The sequence below is a fragment of the Nothobranchius furzeri genome, chromosome 12, assembly GCF_043380555.1.
Source record: "Nothobranchius furzeri strain GRZ-AD chromosome 12, NfurGRZ-RIMD1, whole genome shotgun sequence".
Classification (NCBI taxonomy): Eukaryota; Metazoa; Chordata; class Actinopteri; order Cyprinodontiformes; family Nothobranchiidae; genus Nothobranchius; species Nothobranchius furzeri.
The window spans coordinates 32209706-32232411 of record NC_091752.1 but is presented as its reverse complement, the minus strand read 5'-3'; the positions used below and the strand labels follow the sequence as shown (position 1 = coordinate 32232411).

The following is a 22706-nucleotide window of genomic DNA, read 5'->3' as shown; positions in this document are numbered from 1 at the left end:
GGCTCCCGGACTAAAATGTTCTTTTTTTATTTTTTCCCAGCATTCCTTTTAGATTACTCAGTATGCTTTTCCATGCAGCCTTGTTGGTTTGATTCAAAGCTTTGAGAAAAATTTCTTGATGCTAAACTGGATCCAAAATGGCAGAATGTAAAACCCTGCATTGTGTTTGTGTAAAACAATGTCTCAGTGATGCTTCTCCGAATAAGAAAGTGTTCTGATTTGTCCGTCTAACGGCTCTCCTTAGGAAACAACCTGTTAAATCTGTGTGGATTGTCTATCAAATGTCTGTAAATCCTCTACAGTGACGTTTGTAGAACATGCTTTAAGTGTAAATAATGTGTCATTATATTTATCCTTCTTTGATTTTTTTCGTTGTTTTTTTATTTTACAAGCCCAGAAATGACAGAGCTGTTTTGAGGCTGACGGGATTTGAAACATGGAAGTCGGACTTGAATTCAGAGCCAAATAAAAGTTTCTTTATGGTGGTTTGAAACTGATTTTGTTTTCATTTCATTTTGCTCACATTGCTTTTGCTGCTACTTTCAGAGTAATTAAATCTGCAACTCTCAAAGGAAAAATAAATAAATAAAGCAGCTGATTTTCACACGATCACCACTGCCACCTGGTGGAGACAAAAGGTCATTACTTCAATAACATTTTCCAGGTATTTATTTTGTTTCTGTCACAGTGGTACACCACAGAGGCAGGTTCAGCATAAAAACAACAGCTATTTTTTTTTTAATTTATTTGCATGTGTGTTATTTATTTTCCACACTAACGGTAATAAGCAACCAAGAATAAGGACAAATCAAATATGTTTAGTGTAAATACATCTTGATTCATAGGTTTCTGTACCACAGATTGATTGATGATGTAAAATTCAGTTTGTTGTGTGTTTGTTTACATGTAAACAATCATGCATGCTTTAGTATCCCGGCACCCCCACCTAGTGTTCAGCATAAGAAAACGCATTTTTATTTCCTTTGGCTCATGTTCATCTGTAATATAAATGAATGTCATGATTAAATACAGCAATAGAAGCTGTAAAAAATACACTTAAACTAACATTTGCTGAACGTCATTTGAAAAAAATTTCTTTGCTTTTTTGATATCATTATTTTTATTTTGTTAGTTATGAATTTACCAAATTTACTATAGATTTTTTTAAGTTGAACTAATTTCTTTTAGTTCTTCAAGAATTTTTAACATAAATGTGATGAAATGTGATTTAATGTCAGCATAGATCATCATGTAGTTTTCATTGCAAACACCAGAGCCTGTGTGTGTGTGTGTGTGTGTGTGTGTGTGTGTGTGTGTGTGTGTGTGTGTGTGTGTGTGTGTGTGTGTGTGCGTGCGTGCGTGCGTGCGTGCGTGCGTGCGTGCGTGCGTGTGTGTGTGTGTGTGTGTGTGACTTCACCCTGGGATTATTGGCCACATGACAACACTGGGCCGGGCTCCCAGACAGCCTTTCACTCTGCTCCACTCACTGAGGCAGTCTCTGTTCTGCATGGCGGGTTTACCGAGAGCTGGAGATCTCCAAACTTTTAATCTGTCTGGATTTGTAAATAAAGTGGAGAGCAAAACACCTGTGATGGCGCAGGACGATACGAGTTTAACTGGAGGCAGCTGTTTTGAGGAGCAATCGCCCTGTTGCTCAGACTCGGAGGCTCTGAGTCAAGGCGACAGAGATTATGATGACATCCTGGAGCTCAATCAGTTTGATGGACTTCCCTACTCCTCTAGGTTTTATAAACTGCTAAAAGAGAGGAAGGAGCTGCCAGTGTGGAGCGCAAAGCGTGAATTTATGGACACTCTGGCCAAAGGACAGTTTGTGGTTGTCAGTGGCTTTGCCAAAAGTGGAAGGAGTTCTCAAGTAAGTACTCTGGGGTATGTCTAGGATTTTGGATGATACTTACATGAATATTTTTTAGGATTTTATTAATACACGAACAGATTTCCAACTCATACTCATCCCCAAATCTGTCCACTTTTATTCTGAAACAGATTCCTCAGTGGTGTGCTGAATTCTGCCTGTCAGTCCAGTTCCAGCACGGCATGGTGGTTTGTACTCAGATTCATTCGCAACAGGCCGTAGATCTGGCTCTCAGAGTGGCCGATGAGATGGACGTGAACATCGGCCATGAGGTTGGATACACAATCCCTCTGGAGACCTCCTGCACCAATGAGACCGTCCTCAGGTGGTAAAACATAACTCAGCCTTCCACTTTCATGAGCAGATGAGCATTTCTCTGACTCTCTTTCACCTCATGCAACAATGCACACATGGCAAAACCACCCCCACCTTTAATCCCTAAAAGAGCGGGTAACAAAAGGCCAGAGGGGCTCTTTTCAGAAGCTCCACCACAGCTGCCTGGCTCCCTGTTGACCCATATGTCGAGCTCGCCATGCGGGTCCCTCATAAGTTAGCTGGGGAACAAAGAAACTCAGGGGAGAGAGATGAGAGAGAGAAGCACAAAGTAGAGAAGTAGTTGCCATAAAATCTAATGAAATTCCATGAATAAAGCTTAAATGCTGACAATGCCAGTAGAATCCACCCTTTCAGTGCACAAGCTCAAAGAAACCTGGAAATGGTTTTCAAATTCATCTGAATAGCAGGTGTCATGTTATCCATTCCAGGTACTGCACGGATGACATGCTTCTGAGGGAGATGATGTCAGACCCTTTGCTTGAGCGCTACGGCGTGGTGGTCGTGGACCAGGCCCACCAGAGGACTGTAGCCACTGATGTGCTCCTGGGCCTGCTGAAGGACATCGCCATGCAGAGGCCAGATCTCCGCGTGGTCCTCCTTTCAGCCGTTGCCCCAGGCCCCAAGCAGCTAGCACTCTTCACCGGATCAGCACTGCCAGTGATCCACCTGGAGACTCCAGACGTCGGTGAGGTGGTGTACAGCAGTACAGGGGACAACTACTTCTGCGCCGCCCTCCGTCTGGTGCTGGAGATCCACCAATCAGAAGAGCTGGGGGATGTGATTGTGTTCCTGGTGACGACGCAGGTACAAAACCAGCTCAAGAAAATTCTGGAAAAAGCAAATTCTTGCGTCTGACTGTCCTCTTTCTACCAGGAAATAGATCTAGCCCATGACATCCTGTGTCATGAGGGGCGCAGCCCACCAGGTCAGGGGGAGCTGCTCCCAATTTCTGTGCACCCTGGCCAGACGGGGAGCCTACAGATCCTGGGGGAGGAGGAGACGACGCGGACACGGCGAGTGTTCCTCACATGCAGCCCAAACGAGGACTCTTTCTGGGCCATTAGCTCGATAAACTTTGTTATTGATACCGGGCTTGAGAGAAGACATGTAAGCTTGTCCTTTCAGCCTTGCACAAGTTAACTTTGATGAAAATTGATCGGATTGAGCACACATATAAGCAATCAGAGGGAACTGACTGTAAATATTTTGCAGATTTTCAACCCCAGAATAAGAACAAACTCAGTCATCATTCAGCCAATCAGCACGGGTCGAAGCGAGTGCCGCAGACAGCTGGCAGGTCCAACAGGTGAAGAAGTTCAAACTGTTAACAAAACACTTCTGAATGTATGGCTGCTGTCCTGTCTTTAAAACATGTCTTCTGTCCTGTAGGCAGGTGTTTCTGTCTCTACCCAAAAGAGAGACAGCTTCCCGCAGAGGTCCGTCCTCGAATCATGGAGTCTGACATCATCTCCACTGTCCTCTTCCTGAAGAGGATGGAGATCGCTGGACTGGGTCACTGCGACTTCATCGACAGACCAGGTGAGATCTTGTGGGGTTTGCAGCATGTAAGATGGGATGACATGAATTGTAGGTTCAGTCAGTTTGTTCCCTTTTGGTCCAGCAGACAGGAACTTTTGTTATGTTGTTGGAAGGCAGTGAGCCATGCTTCAGCAGAACCGACAGCTCCTGTCCTGTGAGCAGTCTTTCAGAGCTGACCTCCTTCCATGCGCTTTTGTTCCTGTGGATTTACACACCCTGTTACACACACGCTCACACACACACACACACGCACACACACACACACACACACACACACACACACACACACACACACTGAGCCTCCCATTAGTTGATTGGAGCCCAGTAGTTTGTGCAAGAGTGAAACGATAACAGCCAGCATCTTTTCCCTCCCGCTGTGTCTTCGTGTCTGTGTGCATCTTTTCCAGAAAAATAGTCTGTGATGCATTTTTGTTATAAGAAACAGAAAACAAAAATCTAATTTGTTGCATGAAAGAGGTTTCATTATGTTTAGTGGTATTAGGCAGATGTTGGTGAAGCTTACAGATCCCTAATCTGCTGCTGTCATCCATCCGAGCATTACCAGGTTGATATCTAGGACCGCTGAAACAGGTCGCCACTGCTTTAGATAGTTGGTGTGTATTTGAGTAGAATTAATAATCTCCCAGATTAAGTATCATTAAACACTGCTATAAAGTTGAGTGAGTGCTGATCTCTGGATTTTGATTCAAACTAAAAACCTGTCTTACCCAGATCCTGGAGGTTTGATGCAGGCTTTGGAGGAGCTGGACTATCTTGCAGCTCTGGATAATGACGGCAACCTGTCCGAGATGGGCATCATTATGTCTGAGTTCCCCTTGGAGCCCCAGATGGCCAAGACGGTTCTGGCCTCCTGTGAGTTTGATTGTGTCAGTGAGGTGGTCATCATTGCTGCGATGCTAACAGGTAGCATGTCCGTAGAAATCTGCAGAACATGTCAGCATGTATCAGCAAAGAAGCTGATTCTAAGCATGAAGTATATTTTGTGGGTCTCTACTAGCACCATCTTGCTTCGGGGCCCCTCCTGTGGATCTCAAGCCTGAGGCGATCCAGAGCTATGTGAAGTTCCAGCATCCAGAGGGAGATCATTTCACTCTCATAAATATCTACAAGGCCTTCAAACAGCTCCAACAGGACCCATGTGAGTTTAGGAAAGAAGTTACAGCCGTTTTAAAGCTACGACAATGACTGAGAGGGCGGTACAGGAAAAATAAAATGGCATCATGGCTTTTTACAGTTAAATCACAGCTTTGTTAGGATTTAACTTAATTTTTTAGATTAAATGTAAAGCATATATGTGGCATGACCACAGTTAAACAGTAAATCACCAGCTCACCAATTTTTATTTATTTATTTATTTATTTAGAGCAAGAAGTGTACCATGTACAAGACAATCCCAAATGAAAATGTCCAACTCAGTATCTGTAGTTAAGTTCAAATCTGATGTGAAATAGACTACACGGTAAGAAAATCACTCAAATATTGATGCTCGAAGTGGAGTGAGGGGAAGAAAAACGTATTAAACCTCACCCCGATCTCACCGATATTTTTAGATAATGAACGCTTAACACAACCATCAGTAAGTAAGTAAATTTCATTCATATAGCACTTATTACAGACATAGAATCACAAAGTGCTTCACATGGATCAAAACAAAATAAAGTCATAAAATCATAATAGTCTCTGAACAGAAATAGATTAACATCAGAGTGAAAGCATATTAACCTCAGAAAAAATAGTCATAAAATTATAAAATTTCATAAATAGATGAATGATTACTAATTTGAGTTAAAAATAAGAAAATAAAAGATTTAGGTAAAAAGCAGCTTTAAATAAAAGGGTCTTTAGCTGTTTTTTTAAAGTGTCCAGACTGTCAATACTACATAAGGATAAAGGAAGATCAGGTAGGAAGTGATCAGGCTTAGTGTGTGTCACATCTAAAACGGTCTGGGCTCTTATATCCTACACGTTCTAGACCAGAGGTTCTCAGATCTGGTCCTGGAGGGCCGGTGTCCAGCACGTTTTAGCTTTAACTCTGTTTCAACACACCTGATTTCAGTCAGCAGGTGATTAACAGGCTTCTGCAGTGCTTGATGAGCTGCTGCACAGGTGATTCAGCCACTGAATCAAGTGTGTTAGAGCAGAGAAACCACTAAAACGTGCAGGATACCAGCCCCCCAGGACTGGAATTGAGAACCAGTGATCTAGACTACCAGTTTTTGTTAATTACATCAAAATATTCTGAAACATTTATGGGAAAGTTAGAATATTAAGACCTATTGTTCTTCACCCCACATTGCAGCACGTTGGCTGGTGGCTGGAAAGTGTTTGATTGATTAATTGATTGATTGATTGATTGATTGATTGATTGATTGATTGATTGATTGATTGATTGATTGATTGATTGATACCATCCTTACATATTACCATGTTATTCAGTAAAGAACGATGTCAGATCACATTATTATTTGCTCACCTCTGATTGTGTCCATCTGTCAGACTGTAATGAGGAGAGGTGGTGTCAGGATTTGTTCCTGAACCACGCCGCTCTGCTGGTGGCTGACGCCCTTCACTCTGAGCTCACAGACACTCTGAAGAGAATTGAGCTGCCCATCTCAGCGCCTGCGTTCGGCTCCCGAACAAACACCATTAACATCAAGAGAGCCCTTCTCGCAGGTTTCTTTATGCAGGTCAGAAGCTTTATTGGTTGAATTCTTCCAGAAGCTTGAAGTTTATTTGAATCATTTACTATCAGAGATTTGTCTTTAGATGTGATTTACTTCTTGTGTGGTCAGCGCTGCATTTTAGGGTTTTTTTTAGCTGATATTGGACAATGTTTGAATCTCTGGCTTCAAGGGAAAATAAAGTGTTTTCACTGCTTGCAGCACCTATTAAACTACTTCTATCTTTTATTTCCACTCCAACATCTCAGTCTCACAGCAGAAAGTTCTGTATTTCACACACTCTTCTATAGGCAATAAATCATTTCAAATCTTCAACTTCATCAAAGAATTTGAACTTTAAGCTCAGTTTGTGGATAAATGTAAAGGCCCTCTAGTTCTGGTCCCATTTCTATCAAATGTTAAAGTCTTTGTAGGTGTTGGCTCTTGCTGAGGCTCTGATTTCATGCTTAGGTGGCACGGGATGTGGACGGATCAGGGAACTATTTCATTCTGACCCATAAGCACGTAGCTCAGATCCATCCTCTCTCTGCTTACGGAGCCAAGAGCCCCAAACTGGGCCTGCCGGAGTGGGTGCTGTTCCACGAGCACACTTTCTCAGAGGACAACTGCCTCCGAACTCTAACTCACATCACACCTGAGGAGTAAGCTTTTTTAACCTTTCATTTATTCACATATTTATGTTTTTATTGCACTTGTTTTAATAACTGGCTGCAGCCTCTTATTTCTTGAAGGCAATCAGCAGAAAACACGATCAGATCCACTCACTCTTTTGAACTGCATGTAAAGCCCCAGTTCAGCTAGTCGGGCTGCTTGTAAAAGGAAGAATTACAATCCTGTTCTCTAGTATCTGCTGGTTGGAGAGGGGATTTTGGATTACACAGATCAGTAGGAATGTGGAGCTGCAGCTTAATGCAGAAAGTTAAATTGTCTGTCCTGACTGAGAGGAGCTGGTCAAATTTGATCAGGAATGAAACTATCTTTTCAAATTGAAACCAAATGCAATGTTCCACTTAAAATGTCATATTTTCTGCTCGTAGGTTTGTTCAGATGGTTCCACAGTACTTTTTCTACAACTTACCATCCAGCGAGAGCAAAGACATCCTCCAAAGCATCCTAAACCGTGAAGCTTCTCTGTGCCAGAAGGGCAAATCACATAAAGAACCTCCGGAGGACCAGACTACTGATCGCTGTGTCGTTCAGTGACTGACAGTCCTGCTGTTCAAATAAGCCCGAAGTCTTTTTATTTTTTTTTTTTGCACTAAACTGTACAGCAGTGCCACTTGCATAGCTAAAGTATCGCTTAATCCCAGGATTTACTTCCTTCTGTCTGTGCCCCTCAGCTGTCTACTTTAATCTCATTGTTAAAGATCCAGAGTGCTCTAATCTATGAAATAAATACTAGTTCTGATGCAATTTTTATTTATTTTTTTTACTAAAAAGACAGGTTAGTCATTTAGTCACACGTGCCGTTTAATCTGTTCATGTCAATACGCCGGCTCTCGCTGTGCCCAACGCACCTGCAGCAGAGGGTCAGGTTTGACCATGGACGTACTTTTTTTTGGGGGGGGGGGGGGGGGGGGGGGGCACTTTTTACCATCCAAAAACAATATTACTTTATATTAAATTGACACTGGTTGAGCTCTAGGACCAAGCAGAAAACAACTGTTTGTGTTGAAGCCTGTTTCCCCTTAGAACATACTGTCAAGATACCATCCCCCCACCCCCACCCATGTCCCCCCCCACCCACTTCTACAGTGAAAATTACGTCCATGGGTTTGACTAATGAGGTGATCGGACCGTTTGGACACGCCTGCAGCTCTATCTGCTGCGAGTCCACTTGAATGGCAGAGGGGTCACCCAGTTCAGCCATTAATGTGGAGACATGTCTTCTCTTCAGCAAAAATCAAGGGCAGCTGCTAAATATTCACCAAGTCACAGCAGCTGCTAGATATTCAAACATTTGTTCTGTATGAAGATTACCATCCAGAGGTGTGATCACCTCAGAGGAGCTGCAAACACAAATCTGTGGTTTTAATCAAAATAAAACATCAGAATTTATAAGAATTTTAAAATGATTTTATTTCTCAAAGCAAACATGCATACAAACCAGTCCACGTTTATACACAGCATTCTGAAACACCAGCAGGGTGGATTTGCATTGAATGTTGCAGATCTATTGCACAGTTTTCTTGAAGCAAATGCAGGTTTCCTAGTTGCATGCCTCTCTTTGTATTGCTGAGGATGAGAAACATGATGTCATCTCCTGGGATGTAGTTAAATTAATTTCTGTTTACATTTTTAAGACTAGTTTTCTTTTGTAGAAAATTGAGACGATCCCAGAGTCGGACATTCGGATCTGGCCAAATCCTGGAAAATGATATAAATTATAATGAATCTACAACTTTACACAAATGTACAGTCCAAATGGATTCTAATAAATGCTGAACAGAATTTTAGGGATAGCAACTGTGTCCTCCTGAGGTTGTGCTTATTAATATCTGATGTTAAAAAGCCATTTCCAGACATAAAAAAAGTCTTTCAGATGAAGTCTACAGGAGAGCAGGAGCGTAAGTGGGTTTTTAAGCTGTGCTTGTTCCCGTGATGTCACTTCCTGTTTGTGGGGTCAGTTGCTGCAGGAGCTCGATGTAGAGCTCCACCCGACTGAGGAGTGGTGCGTTTTTCTCGGCACGCAGCAGCTTTGAATAAACGTTCTTGTAGGTTTTTAGCATCTCTTCATCCTTATTGCTGCAAAAAACACGAAGAAGGTGGTGAGAAGGGAACACGCCAGTACAGGGAACAAAAAGAACAAGAGCGTTTCAGACCGTTACCCACCTAGCTTTTCGTTTTATTGTCGTCATCAGTTTGATGGTTTGAAGCAACAAGAAGGAGAAACTTGGCTCAAAAACGCAGGTTAACTTCATCACTTCCTGGAGGTCCAGTCCAGATGTGGAGCCAGTGGACGCATCAGGACGATCTGCTGATTCGAGAGCAGCTGCTTCACTCGACTGCCGCTGTGAACAGAAGAAACCATCATGCAGCATGTGGACATGCAGTTTTTGGTAAACACAGGAAGTGTGAGACTAACTTCTGTCTGCTCTTCTAGCAGCTCATTACAGATCAGCTGAAAGGGGTGACGAGTCTCTGTCATGATCTCTACCGCCCCAATTAGGCTCTTCAGTTTAGCGGCGCTGCTGCTCTGACCTTTAAAAACAAAGATCCACAAATGACTGAAAATCTAACTCATCACAAATCCAAAACCCGTCGAAAAGCCTCAAAAACGTTTACTTCCAGGACATCTTCCATGATGAATAGCTGCTCACCTGCCATAGTAAACTCTGCTAGAGCCACCCTCTCCAGCAGCGTGCGGAGCAGCTCACAGGGAGCATCTTTCAGGCTGAGGAACAAAGAGACAGCTTTGCCGTAGTGAAGCTCCGCCAGGCTGCGATGTTGCTTCCTCAAGTGCTCGTCCCCCACCTGTCACACAATTACAGCCACAGACATCCATCAGCCAACAGCTACAGCAGACGCCCCTTTCTACTATTTTGTTCCTGCGAGAGATCTTTCACTGAAGGCATGCCACACAACAGTAAAAAGTGAGGAAGCCATTAATAAGCTGGAAGGAATTCTGATGAGAGGATATTTTAAACGAGTCTCACCTGATTACGAAAGCAGCTGTGATACATGGAGGCTAAGCGGTGGTGGATGGTGGCGGCTCTGTACTGGTACAGCAGCTGACGGGCAGACTCTGTCTGCAGGTCGCAGTATTTAAGAGACTTCATCATGGCCTCCGTCACCTCCCGCTCAATCTGCAGACACACAGACACTAGCTTAGCTCACAGCTCTAAAAGTCAATGCACACATTAGTAAAATGTACATAATTGCTGAAAAAAGATGGCCGACTGAAGGATATTGAGTCTCACCTGCTCCTGAGCCTTCCTGGACAGTGGGGCGTAGTCCTGCAGAAGTGTAGCTAGAGTGAAATAGGTCGTGGACAACTCCCAGTTTACACTGTCCCACACTGCTGTGTGACTCTCTCTGCTGGACAGAGACTTCATAGCTCGCAAGTAGTAGTCAATCGCCTGGAGTTCAAGAAAAAAGTCTAAGTGAGAACAGGTATCAGTAGAACTGCAGAACCACAGAGGATATCTGAACCTTATTGTAGTACAGAGCCTCCTCCGGTGAGAACTCCCCTCTGCTCTCGTCAGCAGAGGCTCCGCAGTGGGCCTGAGCACAGATCCTCATCAGCCGGCCTGTGTTACACAGCAGTAAGGCCGTGTTGGTGATGTCTCCGATGGCCTCAAAGTCCTTCATTCCTTTCTCAAAGAAGCCAAAACTCTTCTTCCACAGCTCCTGCTCTGCTGCAGACACGGAACTTCTCACTAGCAATTCAGCACACAGAGAAAAGTGTCACTTTTTAGGAATTTTCCCCTCAAAATAACTAAAAGTCTCCAAATGATGATGTCTGAGAACAAACCCTCTTTCTCCGTCTGCATGGCTGCAGCCTGATTCATATAGTAAACGCCCATCTCGTTGCGGATGTTTCCGAGTCTCTTGAGGACCTGAGAAAGCTGATCTGAGGGTTGATCTTTTGAGTCCTCTGAGATCAGAAGTTCGTGTGCCGCTTCGTAGCATTTGCAGCTAACAAACAGCTGGTATTCAGGATCCATAGCCAGGTCCGTTGCCATATTGAAAGCTAACAAGCAGAAAAATGAAACAAACATTAATTAAACACAGCTTGGTGCTTTTCTAAGCATTCTGGAAAGTGTGTGCTGCAACTGATTTGGCTAAGGTAGTGCACATGGGGGCGGACCCTGGCAGCTGCTCTCTCTGTGCAGGCAGTGCAGGATCTCCTGGTCCTCTTTGGTTTGATAGCTGTATTCCTCCAGGTAAGCAGCTCTGTTGCTGACATTCTGAGCCAACATCAGCTGGATGTCTCCACACAGCGACAGGCACTGGCTGTGAAGTTGCAGCACTTGTGAGTGCAACGTTGCACTAATGGAACAATAAGCATCTGAGGACAAAAACAAAAAGGAGAGCAGATGGAGAAGTACTGTATTTTCACGACCATAGGGTGCACCGTGTTATAGGGCGCAGCTTCAGTTACGGGTGTCTTTTTGGTATTTAACACATACATAAGGCACATTGGATTTTAGGGCGCGAACGCGGTAAAACATACCGGTAAAACATCTGTGCGGGCTCGGGACGGAACATGTCAGTGCAAACCAGACATTGTGAAAATTATAAACAGCCAAAAGCATGCTTCACTTTACTGTCTAGCCCTGGTTCAGACCTGGTTTAGAGCGCACGTGCACTTCCTCATTGCGTGTGCTGACGGCTCGTACTCTTCTAATGGGCTCGACACACGGGAGGCAACTTCGCCTCTCCTCCATTCATTTTCAATGAGACATGCGCGACAAAGCGATAATCGCGGGTCTCCCTCCAACTAAAGCCGGGCGTACACCGGGAGTGCTGCCGGAGGACACACAAGGATTTATGGGGGTTGGATGAGGAAAACGAAATAAAGAAAGTAAATCTGTTTTGTGATCAGGTTAATTTGACATGAACACGACAAACACGCTTTCTTGACAATCTTTGTGAGTAAAAAAATGTGTAGAAAAATAAACGAACAGCGTGTGTTATTAGGGAAATGGAGGGCGAGCGGTGTTGATGCAGGATTGCGCATGCGCCGAGAGCGGTTCCGGTACTTTTTGGGTCGCAGCGCCGCTTCAAGCGCTGATGCGCTGTGTTGAAGTTCAGAATGTGTTTACCGGTAGTTGTTGGATTTAACCACATAAACTTTCCACATGAACAAAATCATATGTGTGTTAGTAATAGGCCTAAGAAAACAGTGTGATCTGAATTGTGTTTTATTAACCCTCTGAGGTCCATGAACGCGTATCTGCGTCTTTTGAACAGGCCTGATTTGGGACGCTGTAGCAGCAAGACTCCGCCTCCCTGAGTTTCGGTTTCAATCCAGATTTAAAAAGGAGATAATAAATACACCCCAGTTTTTAAATTGTGTTAATAGGCAACGTAAAAGCGGAGTTATACTAAACTAAAAACGACCTCTTTTTAGACACTCTGACAACTTGTGTAAACAGCAGTTTAGTAATCCGTGAGAGGGAATGTGCTTGTGAACATAAAAAAACCACAAAATAGGGTTGTCACGGTAACCGGTATAGCGGTAAACCCCGGTAAAAAAGTTGACAATAAAAATAACCGTCCAGTTTTTAAAAAACTATATTATCTCGGTGGGTTTACCGTGGCCGCGGTTTTGGCGCGATGACCCTTACCAGCCACCGTCGCTTCAGCTGAAGTTCCCGCGGCGCGCACACGCACTTTTTAGTTTGCAACGGCACCAAAACTTTGAAGCTGAAATAATGGCCGAAGGAGGAGACGGCAGCGCCCAGGACATCCATCAGCCCTCAAAGAAGACTCAATCGGAAGTATGGGCATATTTGGGATTTCTGAAAAATGCTGAGGGACAGTTAATAGAAGACGGCTATCCCGTTTGCAGAACGTGCAGGAAACAAGAGTCTGCAAAAGGCAGCAACACTTCGAATCTAATGGCACATCTGCATGACCATCACCCACGTCTCTACAGCCAGTGCAAGGTAAGTTGACATTAGCATTTTAGCTTAAATGCATGACGCGAGGACTTTTGGCTGAGGGAGAATGCAACGAGTCACTATATACTGCAGCCGCAGCGTCCTCTGCCAGCATTTACACCGTGTCACGGACACCCTGTTGTTGGATGAAGCATCTTATTTGTTGATGATGAAGAGAAATATACAATTAGTTCCTTGTCATTGATTTGTTTACTTATTCAATGCCATTCATACTTGAACATTTGGATTTGATTACATAGTGTAGTAGTTATTTTAGTAATTTGTTTAAAGTGGCTATTTGTTTTAAATACATATTTTTTAAGGTTGACTTGTACAGTGCTCAAGTCAAGTGTGGACTGGAGTTTTAGATTTTCATTTTGATAATGAAGAAAACAAGTATATGAGAAAACAAGTGGTGTTTCTTTGATTTGTTTTCATATTGTTTATGTTTTGAATGTTTGGATTTGTATAATTTAAACCTGCACTGACTACTGTAACATGTTCCAGAAAAAGAAGCTATTTGTTCCTTTACTTGTGAAAAGTTGCACTTTTGCTAAGGCTTTGTGTTATTTTAGGTTTAATAAACACTGTTAAACCTTTTCAAAACTATTTCAGTTTGGGTAGAACAGGACTATCAATGCTTTCTGAACATATGCAACACCGTTTAAAAAATACCGCGATAATACCGAAAACCGTGATAATTTTGGTCACAATAACCGTGAGGTTAAATTTTCATACCGTGACAACCCTACCACAAAAACATGAGATCCTTTTGCTGTTGGTGGAAGTCTCACATATCCAATTGATAAAAAGTATCATTATGTAGCTGAGAAAGAGAGGAAGCTGCACGAGTAACGAGCTGTGCACAAAAAGGAGCCGCTTCGCGAGGAAAGGAGTGGCACGAACGGAGTAACAACAAACAGTTAGACAGATATTGATGGTAAACTTCATATTTTGGAGCGATCTGGACAGATATATTGTTGCTGCAGTTTAGTAGGCTTTTATTAGGCTTTAATAAAGGATGATGAGAAGGATAAATGTCCACCAGGCAGTTCAGATAGCAAGGCTGCTTTTGAACTGGAAGCAGAGGAAGTGGATGGAGACTCGCAGCCGGAGTCTGAGGCAAACAGCGAGGATCTTGATGACGATGTGGCAGATCCACAGGTCTGTCTTCGCTCACGTCCGCACGTTCACACCACGCCCCTTGTCTTCTACTACGTTAACGTCTCACAACAACACAATAGGCGCACCGCACCATAGGGCGCGGCGTACATTTTAGAGAAGATTTAAGACTTTTAGGTGCGCCTTATGGTTGTGAAAATACGGTATGTATCGATACTGGATGTTTAAATGAGGTTGGTATTTAATCACAAGCTAAATGTACTTTAGACTGCAATTCAAAAAAAGGATAAAACAAGCAAATCCATACAATTACACACGTAAACTCACCGTAACATTGCAGAGAAAGCTTGATGTAGCGTAGAGCTCGCCCGTACTTCAGCAGGTTTGTGGCTGCATCTGACAGCACGTAGTACGCCTTGCACGCTTTAAGAAAAAGCTGCAGCTTCATACGGTGCTGCCAGGAGCCAGGGATCATCCCCGAGCGAGTTGGGTGCTTCTGGTCCACCTGTACATACCCTGCTGGAAAAAACATCATAAACAGGTCACCCTTTAGCCATGATGCATTTCCATTTCCTGTTTTATTTTGCATCATGTTGTTTTGTTTAAACAGTGATGAATTATGAAAGGTAGACTGACCTCTTTCCAGCAGAAGGGAGATGCTTTTCTCAGATGTTCCATTAGCGCCTCCATCCTCATATTTAAGGGGAATGGGTGTGTTCGGGTCTGCAGCTGGGAGATCGCTCTCCTTTTTGACGCTACTGTCCACAGCCTTCAGTCCCTGTTCATTACCAGATTATGATTTTATTGAAAGTTTATTTGTCTGACTTATAAGCACCGTGCAGAATAAATCTGACATAATCATTCAGATCTTTTGCTCCCCGAGACTGAAACCACTTGTCTAGTTATTACCTTTAAAACGTAGCTCAGGACGTGTCTGCATCGCTCCTCCTTGTCTTGAGAAACAGGAAAAGCACAACTTGGCTGCAACAAATGTAAAAAATAAACAAACTTACTTCATTATTATTGTGTGTAATCTCCACTCTCCTCCTTTCACTGCGTGGGGAGACAAAGGCAGGAAGTAACGAGTCACTCACTCTGATCTGGTGAGTTGATTTGTATTTCTCAGGAACCGACAGCTCCACCACAGAACGAATCACGGCCACCGCCTTACTGTCATCCTGAGGCCTGGAGCAGTTACTATAGGATCCGTTCTCATCGCTGTCCTCCGTCAGATCATCCTCCTCCCCCTCTTCTTCCTCCCTGTCTTCATCACTGTAGCTGTCTTCTAAGCCGCCGGCCCGCAGCGACTCCCCGTCTTCATCAGGAGGCTCATCCAGCCGGAACAGCTCTGACAGCATGTAGTAGACAGAGGCAATGATCTGGGAACAAGGGCATCGGGAATGCAGTTGAGTTCGTTCACATCGACGTGGTTTCACTTGTCGATCCCAAAAACAAACCTTAAACCCCCACATATACCTGAGGATGCTTCTCCTCATCAAGAAGTTTGATGCAGTTTAAGAGCAGAGTCCTGATTTTTGCGTAGTGCTTTCTGTTTTGCCTCACCTTCAGCATCAGGTTGCAGGCCACTCTGCAGCACAAATGAGAAAAATGACAGCCTCTAACGCTTAGACACACACTGTTGTGCAAATCCACAGGATATCACAAACCCCTCACTTGTATAATAACACAGCAACGGGAAGAGTGAAGGGATTCTGGTGTTTCTCTTCTTCTGCCTCCTCACATAAAGTAGTGAGGTCATAAAGCTTCACGATGTCACTCCCACTGGCTGAAGATGCAAGGTGAGACAGTTGAGTCATTAGATATACATAAATATGGAGTAAGCATCAAGCAGACACAACGGTGTGGTTCTCCACCTTTAAACAGCCAGTAGGTGTGGCCTTCTTTAGTGCAGTTGGACTTCAGGAAGGAGAGGATGTTCTGGGCGATGTCTTTCACCACCCTCGTGGAGAAAGTTGAATTCTCCAAATGAGGGATGTCTTCTGTTTTTATCATTTCATATTTCTGAAAGGGAAAAACGTCAAAACCGAGAGAATTAAAAATAATTCAATCACATTAAAAGCTGGTGGGCCGTAAATCGTTAACGATAACAGTAAGTTTTCTTTGCTCAGGCAAACACATTTCTCATATGCCAATTAGACGACATCAGCATGTCAGCTGCGCTCACGTGGATCTCCTCACCATTTGTAGTTCTTAAACATTAACTACAAAACACAGAAACACCTAATTTTGCAAATAAATATTCATGTATTCTGTTCTTCAAAGTAAAAGTTGAGCAAATCTTTAAAAGATTATGCTAAAACAGTGTTACGGAGGACCATGTCACTTTGTTGCTTGTGAAAGCTGACTAACAATCTTTACCTTTTTAAAAGGGACACTTTGCAGTTTTGGCTTGCTTTTAGCACCTGTGTCCAGTTAGTAAAAACAAAAGTGAAACCTATCTCCTCGCTGTGTAACACCTTAAATCTAACTGCTGAAATGTCTCCTCTGCCTTCTACAGAAGTGATTCATCACTAAATTAAACAAATCAGCTGTGTTCATGATCCAAAACATGCAGCAAACATGACGGAACCGGACTGCAGCGCCAGGCATGTCAGCTCCTCTTTACTAAAGCTAACAGGGATCGGACTGGCACTCCAAAGTTGCAAGTGCAATATTCTGGCCACAGATCGCGGTGAGGATTGAGTGACATTTCATAAACCCTGTAAGGGCCATTTTAGCACATACTGGCTCAGGAAAATAATTTAAAATTTTCTAAAAGTTGCAGAGTATGCCTTTAATTCTGTTGTTGCTGAATTGATTAATTATTATTCATTCACTGTAGAATTACATAATGTTTAGGTCAATAAATGTGGAAAGAATGGAAATGCAGAACTGAAAATGGAGTTTTGTCCAGCATTGCGGGTTTCTGGTTCTGGCAGAAGATACCTGAGGGGAGGGCTGAGTGTTCCAAGACCGTGTTTGCGTTCAAAAACTAGCTTGTTTGCAGATTTGCCGTAACAGCTTTAAATTACATGATCAGTATGTCTCTGCTGAATATTGTTACTGAGCTGTAAAATAACCACCCTGCATGTAGAATCTGCTGCTATATAAAAGATTGTTTCTTCTTCTTTTCCTGCAATATCCCTGAAGAGACAGTAAACTGTACCTGAACAATGCCATTGACATGAAAACACATGACCAGCTCCGGGACGTTACACATCAGATTGTCCAGCCAGTAGTCGATGCCTGTCAGAACGTTGATTGGTTTATTGCTGTCCCTGAAAACAGAGAGAGAGTCCAAAGTGAGGGCTCAGCAGCCATGTGACCATTTAATCAGTCAGACTGAGCAGCAATAATGTGTTGGAGAGGCTGCAGCTGCTGCATTCTCACAGTCAAGTGAATTAGAAAAAGACTTGGACCCTCCATAATAATCTCAACCCAATGCATCTTCCTTTCTGCTGGTCTGTGCATGTTACACACACACACACACACACACACACACACACACACACACACACACACACACACACACACACACACACACACACCAATGTTTATTTGGGATAAAATGGCTCAAATATCAAACCTGAGTCTCAAGCTGACAGCAGGATAGCGACCGCCTCCGAAGATCGGCATGTTGGACCCAACTAACATGTGGATATCCTCAAACGTCCACATGATGTTTCGTACAAAATCGTTCCTTAAACCCTGTAAATGATCACATAAAGTACAGCGTGTATGACAGCACTCATACAGTAATAACATTAAGATGTTTTGCATTTACCTGACTGTTTTCCCCTTCGTTAAAAAGAGTGGGGAGGTTTTGCTCTTTGGGTACCGACGTCACCTGACCCAGAGCAAACGTGCTGTCCACAGAAACGCTTTCCTGCACATTTAACAGCAACAGTGTTTCATTCTTCTAATAAATTCTAGCAACTGTTCCTAACCGTGTCTATTATTGAGACAATAACCTGACATAAACACCGACAGCATTGTGTGTGCAGCTCAGCTACCTGTTTGGGCATATCTGATTCTTCTGCGTCAGACATTGTGCTGGTGAAAGTGGCAGGCCATGTGGAGCTGTACTCCTCGGCTTCATTCTCCTCATCTTCTTTATCAATGTCATGTGACACAGGCTCTGCAGCCCCATCACCGTTTATGCTACCAGAGACATAGATTATTTATACTGAGAATGATGCATTAAGCTCAAGTCAATCAATGAAGCAAAGCTATTTACTCACCTGTAGTAGAGGAACTTGGATAGGATGGCTTTCTGGTACCAGTTCTCTTTGCTCTTCTTTTTTCTTTGCCATTTTTGATCTATTAGTCGCTGATAAATCTCTTTGAGCCAGGTCCAATCCCTGGTCTGTACAGTATAAAGCATGCTAAAACATGGTCGTGTAAATAAATATTTTAAAGAAGCTAAATGGAAAACACATTTTTACCTGTGAGGATCTGCGTAAGAGTTCCTGAATGTCCAACTCGTCCAAAAGCAGCGTCCTTCCAACGCGGTGAACAGCCATACTAACATGCGACTTGCTGTAGGGAATTTTCAAAAGCTTCTTGATGTTCTTAAATGAAACATAAAAACAAAATTAACATCAGCTGTGTGTAAATTTCTGAAAAAGAAAAGGATTCAATTGTCTTAGAACATCACCAACCTCAGAGTCTGAAACCACATCAACATCATCTCCGATGCAGTCAATGAAGTCATAAGCCATCCCAAAACTGAGGAAAAAGGCAAAAATCGATCCATTACATTTGTTTGATGATCAAATAATCTCAAGCTGAAATCTCTTGTTATTAGCACTTCAGACAGGGAGAGATTATAGGGTTTGTTTACATATATATTTTCATTAAAAACTGCAACATGACATTTTTAGACTATTTCGTTTTTAGAATATGGTCGTGTAAATAAATATTTTAAAGAATATTTATATATATATATATATATTTTTTTAAAGAAGCTGACTATGCTGCACACAGGCATAAGGCATAACTAGAGACGTTTGAGAAAGAAAAAAAAGAGTTTAGGTTTGGCACTGGCACTTATGCTTCACAGCAAGAGATACAGCTCTGCAGTCACCTCCAGGCTACCAATATTTAGCTAAATTTGACAGGACAGGACTCCTCTTCGCAGTTAATTACTCAGATACCATTTTTACCTGGAGAAAGGCTTGCACTTGCTGCTGGAGCCTAACACAGTGGTACCAGCACTGCCCAACTGAGGGTTTTCTCTCAGCCAGTTGGCAGGTGGCAGCTTCAGGTCTGTTTTCTCCTGCAGCAGGGCGTAGGTGGTAGGAGGTGGTGCAGCAGAATACTTGACGACAGCACAGCTTTTTACCTCACCATTGCCTAAGCAAACTGCAGACTCCTACAAAATAAGAGTCATGGTAAAAACAAAGGAACACACTCCACATTTGAACTCACTGACTAAATGTTGAATAATTACTCCAGGTAACAGTAAATAGCTATTTTGATGGATAGTCTTACATGTAACGATTTATTGACTGAAATAAACTGTCATAACATTCACTCGCCAAGTAACTTACATGTTTGCTGTAATCTCCTGTGCTGCTGGAGCCACCAATGTCTTCCCTAGCAGTGTCCCAGGGCATCCCAGGCTCTCCGTCCCCAGCTGTTGATGAGCTCATTCTGGTAAGACGACCGCTACCCCGCAGTCATAAGCCGGTTCCTAATCACTAGAGAACACGTTTACAGTTTAGGCAGTACATTATCTCGAAGGCGTACGGTATTCGTGAATTTCACCGATAAATTCACCGTTAGCTAGTTTAAGCTCCAAGAAAGAGTAGTAACGTTAGCATGAAAAAAAGTGTCAATAAGACTCGGCAATTTAAACTAAAGCTACCAAACTCTCAAATGAGGACGTATTATTGCGTTTTTAGTCCAAAAACATTTTGTCAACAGTAACTTCTGTCACTAGCATGTACCTTCTTTCCATCTGCACACGACTGTGTACATGTCTGACGCTAGTTAACGGAGACGAAACAACTTCCGGTTTAAAGTCATGGGCGGTAGGAAAATTTCTTATTTCCAAGTTTTTCGGCAACATTTCTGTCAAGTTTTGAAAATAAAATACAAAAGTATGCTCTTTCAAAATAATAAACCCAAATTCTGACTTAACAAGCAACAATAACCCCCTAAATATATATTTTTATTAATTGAACGTGAACCGGAAGTACCTAGAAAGGTTCTTTCTAGAACTTTTGAGTGTGTTCTGTTTTGAAGTCTTTTACTTTGAAATTGACAATTAGAAAAACACGTGAAGTGTTGTAGAAAGGAACTACACAAAATTAAAATGTAGTATTTATTAAATGTACTAATTCATTTTAATGAAATAATAATACAACGAAATAATAATACAAATAAACAAAAGTAAATAATAACATTATTATGGCATTCCATTGACGTAACTTTTAGGCCTACAGTGAGTTTTATCTGGGTGTGTTTTCCATTGAGAGGTGATTCGATTTAAAAAGATTTGTAGATTTGGTCAACTCCGCAGAGGAATGTCAAGCAGCTGCGTTAAAATGGGGCGGAGCCGTTAACGTTGCTGACAGACCCAAATTCTTGTGCTGATTACTTGTCAGCTGCTACTTCGTGACCTTATTTGAAAAGCTTGTAAAGGAAACAGTCAGAATATTAACAGAGAATTATGGGAAGCTGGAAGAATCACGTTCGCGCTCGACTTGAGCAGAGAGATTTCAAAGAAAAACATCCATTTATTGGAGTCTTCTCAAGCTGTAAGAGTAACGTTTATTTTATATTTAATTAAAGTAATAATGTTTTTATATTGTCAGATTTTTTTCTAGTGTCTCAGCTGGAGGAACGTTTGGAAATTCGAGAACAGATTTGGGAGGATATGCATGATAAGAGGTTAAAACAATCTTTGGTCAAATTTTGTATTTAGTTTTTTGCATGACAATTTAAACGTATTGACTATATTTTTAGCGTGGATGGAGGTGAAGGGGTAACAGGAAAAGACACCCAGCTCATTCAACTGCAGCTTAAAGAAAGTGAACACTTGGTCCACAAGGTGAGTGAAATCAGCTGCAATCTGGAAAGGAAAGGAAAGGAAATATTCTTCTTTAATGATGAATGCCATTTTTTCTCATCAGTTGTCTCAAACTGTCTCTGATCTGACCTCTGTCCTGTATTTGAAAGAAGCTGAGCTACAATACTGGCAGTCATGGTACTTTTTAATCTAATTTATTTGTAGAATCCAAAAACACAAAGAAAAGTGCAAGTTTTAGATCAATTATTAAACTGCATTCAGTTTTGTAGGAGTGAATTTAACCTATACAACCAACATAACACCAAGAGATCAATACATTTTTATTTTACTATACTTTCCAGTGTGTCACAACACCGCCAAGAGGCTCTTACTCTGGCCAAAAGGAACAGCAATTTAAACAAAACTCTTGTAGATTTAGAGTTCACTGTAGATCTTCAGTTCAAAGAGTTAGCGGCCCTGCGATTGGAGAAAAATAAAATGAAGGAGGCGCTGGATCAGGCTCATGTAGACCAAGAACAGACGCTGCATCGGTGGATTGAGGAGAAGAAGAAGGAGGCAGACAGGCTGAATAAATATAATGACAAACAGGAAAGGTAAAAGTTCAAATGTTTCCTCTTTGATGCAAGAAAAGCTGAAACATAGTTATTTGTTCACTTTGAAGACGGAAACCAAACTAAATGTGGGTAAATATACAATTATAGTATACCTTTTTATTTTTCAGGTGGCAACATGTGGCCAAACAGCTGAGGAAGCAGCTCCAAGGGCAGAGGGGGAAGAAATCTGGTGCAAATGGAACATCTTCATCAGCCATTCAGAGTAAGAGTTTTATAACAATGCAGTGCAGCAACAAGAGAAACCATCAATGCAGTTATGTAAGTGGGTTAAAATTAACAAGGTCAATACAAGAGGATTTTAGCAGAGATTATGTGCTTTACTAGTTAACGGTCGTTTTAGTGGCTGAGATGTCTGTAATACAATAATAAATACTCAATTTCAAGTCAAAATAAGTATTTTACTGACCTGTGAATAGTTGTATTTATGTATTTTGTTCTTTTGTCACTAATAATCCTGTGACATATCACATTTTAACCTGTATCATTTTCTCATTTGAATGTTTTGATTTCTTTCCTGCAGAGATTTTTATCTCAAAGGACACTCAGACAGCTGCCTGTCAGATGCAGAAGTTCTCTGTCCCCTCACAAACCTCTGGATCAGATGCATGTAGATAGATGACTTACTCTTTGCTACTTTTTGAACTTTTTTATTTACATTCACATAAACTTTTAAAACAACCAGTGGTCTTAAAAGTTGCAATGAAAATGAATGGTTTTGAGAAGAAAAGACTGTCCTGGCTGGTAACCTTTAGAGGAAAACTAAAATCTTTATTTTTTTCAGTTTTGTTCTTAATGAAATGTGTATAGATTGTCATTCTTTTTGGTTTTAATTTATAAAAGGATATTTGTTTTATAAAAATGTTTAAAATTGTAGCT

The 22706-nt window shown here is 42.1% G+C and overlaps 3 protein-coding genes across 6 annotated transcripts; 2 read left to right on the top strand and 1 right to left on the bottom strand.

The window, feature by feature from the left end:
• Positions 1-1420: 1420 nt before the first annotated feature.
• On the top strand, positions 1421-7863 carry dhx32b (DEAH (Asp-Glu-Ala-His) box polypeptide 32b). 2 transcript variants are annotated; one of them, XM_015944849.3, is made up of 11 exons: positions 1421-1873; positions 2005-2198; positions 2638-3013; positions 3083-3316; positions 3422-3515; positions 3599-3748; positions 4481-4672; positions 4767-4907; positions 6266-6456; positions 6901-7091; positions 7488-7863. In XM_015944849.3, the coding sequence occupies exons 1-11, from the start codon at positions 1436-1438 to the stop codon at positions 7651-7653; spliced, it is 2367 nt and encodes a 788-aa protein (XP_015800335.3). In that variant the 5' UTR covers positions 1421-1435; the 3' UTR covers positions 7654-7863. The 2 variants fall into 2 exon arrangements, with proteins under 2 accessions (XP_015800335.3, XP_054606303.2); XM_054750328.2 differs by having other exon boundaries at positions 2005-2201.
• A 1120-nt stretch (positions 7864-8983) lies between these two features.
• edrf1 (erythroid differentiation regulatory factor 1) lies at positions 8984-20205 on the bottom strand. Of its 3 annotated transcripts, none has more exons than XM_015944847.3 (26): positions 20132-20205; positions 19733-19882; positions 19346-19554; positions 18842-18908; positions 18626-18751; positions 18422-18546; positions 18194-18341; positions 17965-18066; positions 17767-17888; positions 17347-17458; positions 16055-16202; positions 15855-15966; positions 15657-15768; positions 15275-15559; positions 15090-15161; positions 14817-14958; positions 14508-14699; positions 11261-11461; positions 10925-11143; positions 10603-10829; positions 10371-10529; positions 10107-10256; positions 9771-9924; positions 9536-9651; positions 9283-9461; positions 8984-9195 (listed from the first exon to the last, which is right to left on the bottom strand). In XM_015944847.3, exons 2-26 carry the CDS (start codon positions 19832-19834, stop codon positions 9030-9032), a joined length of 3747 nt encoding a protein of 1248 aa, XP_015800333.1. In that variant the 5' UTR covers positions 19835-19882; positions 20132-20205; the 3' UTR covers positions 8984-9029. The 3 variants fall into 3 exon arrangements, with proteins under 3 accessions (XP_015800333.1, XP_015800334.1, XP_054606302.1); XM_015944848.3 differs by having other exon boundaries at positions 14508-14696; XM_054750327.2 differs by lacking the exon at positions 20132-20205 and having other exon boundaries at positions 19733-20026.
• Positions 20206-20622: 417 nt separating this feature from the next.
• Positions 20623-22651, top strand: si:ch1073-143l10.2 (autophagy-related protein 16-1). Its single transcript, XM_015944842.3, has 7 exons — positions 20623-20944; positions 21014-21077; positions 21153-21237; positions 21320-21393; positions 21558-21809; positions 21938-22032; positions 22351-22651. The coding sequence occupies exons 1-7, from the start codon at positions 20857-20859 to the stop codon at positions 22443-22445; spliced, it is 753 nt and encodes a 250-aa protein (XP_015800328.3). The 5' UTR covers positions 20623-20856; the 3' UTR covers positions 22446-22651.
• The last annotated feature ends 55 nt before the right edge of the window (positions 22652-22706 follow it).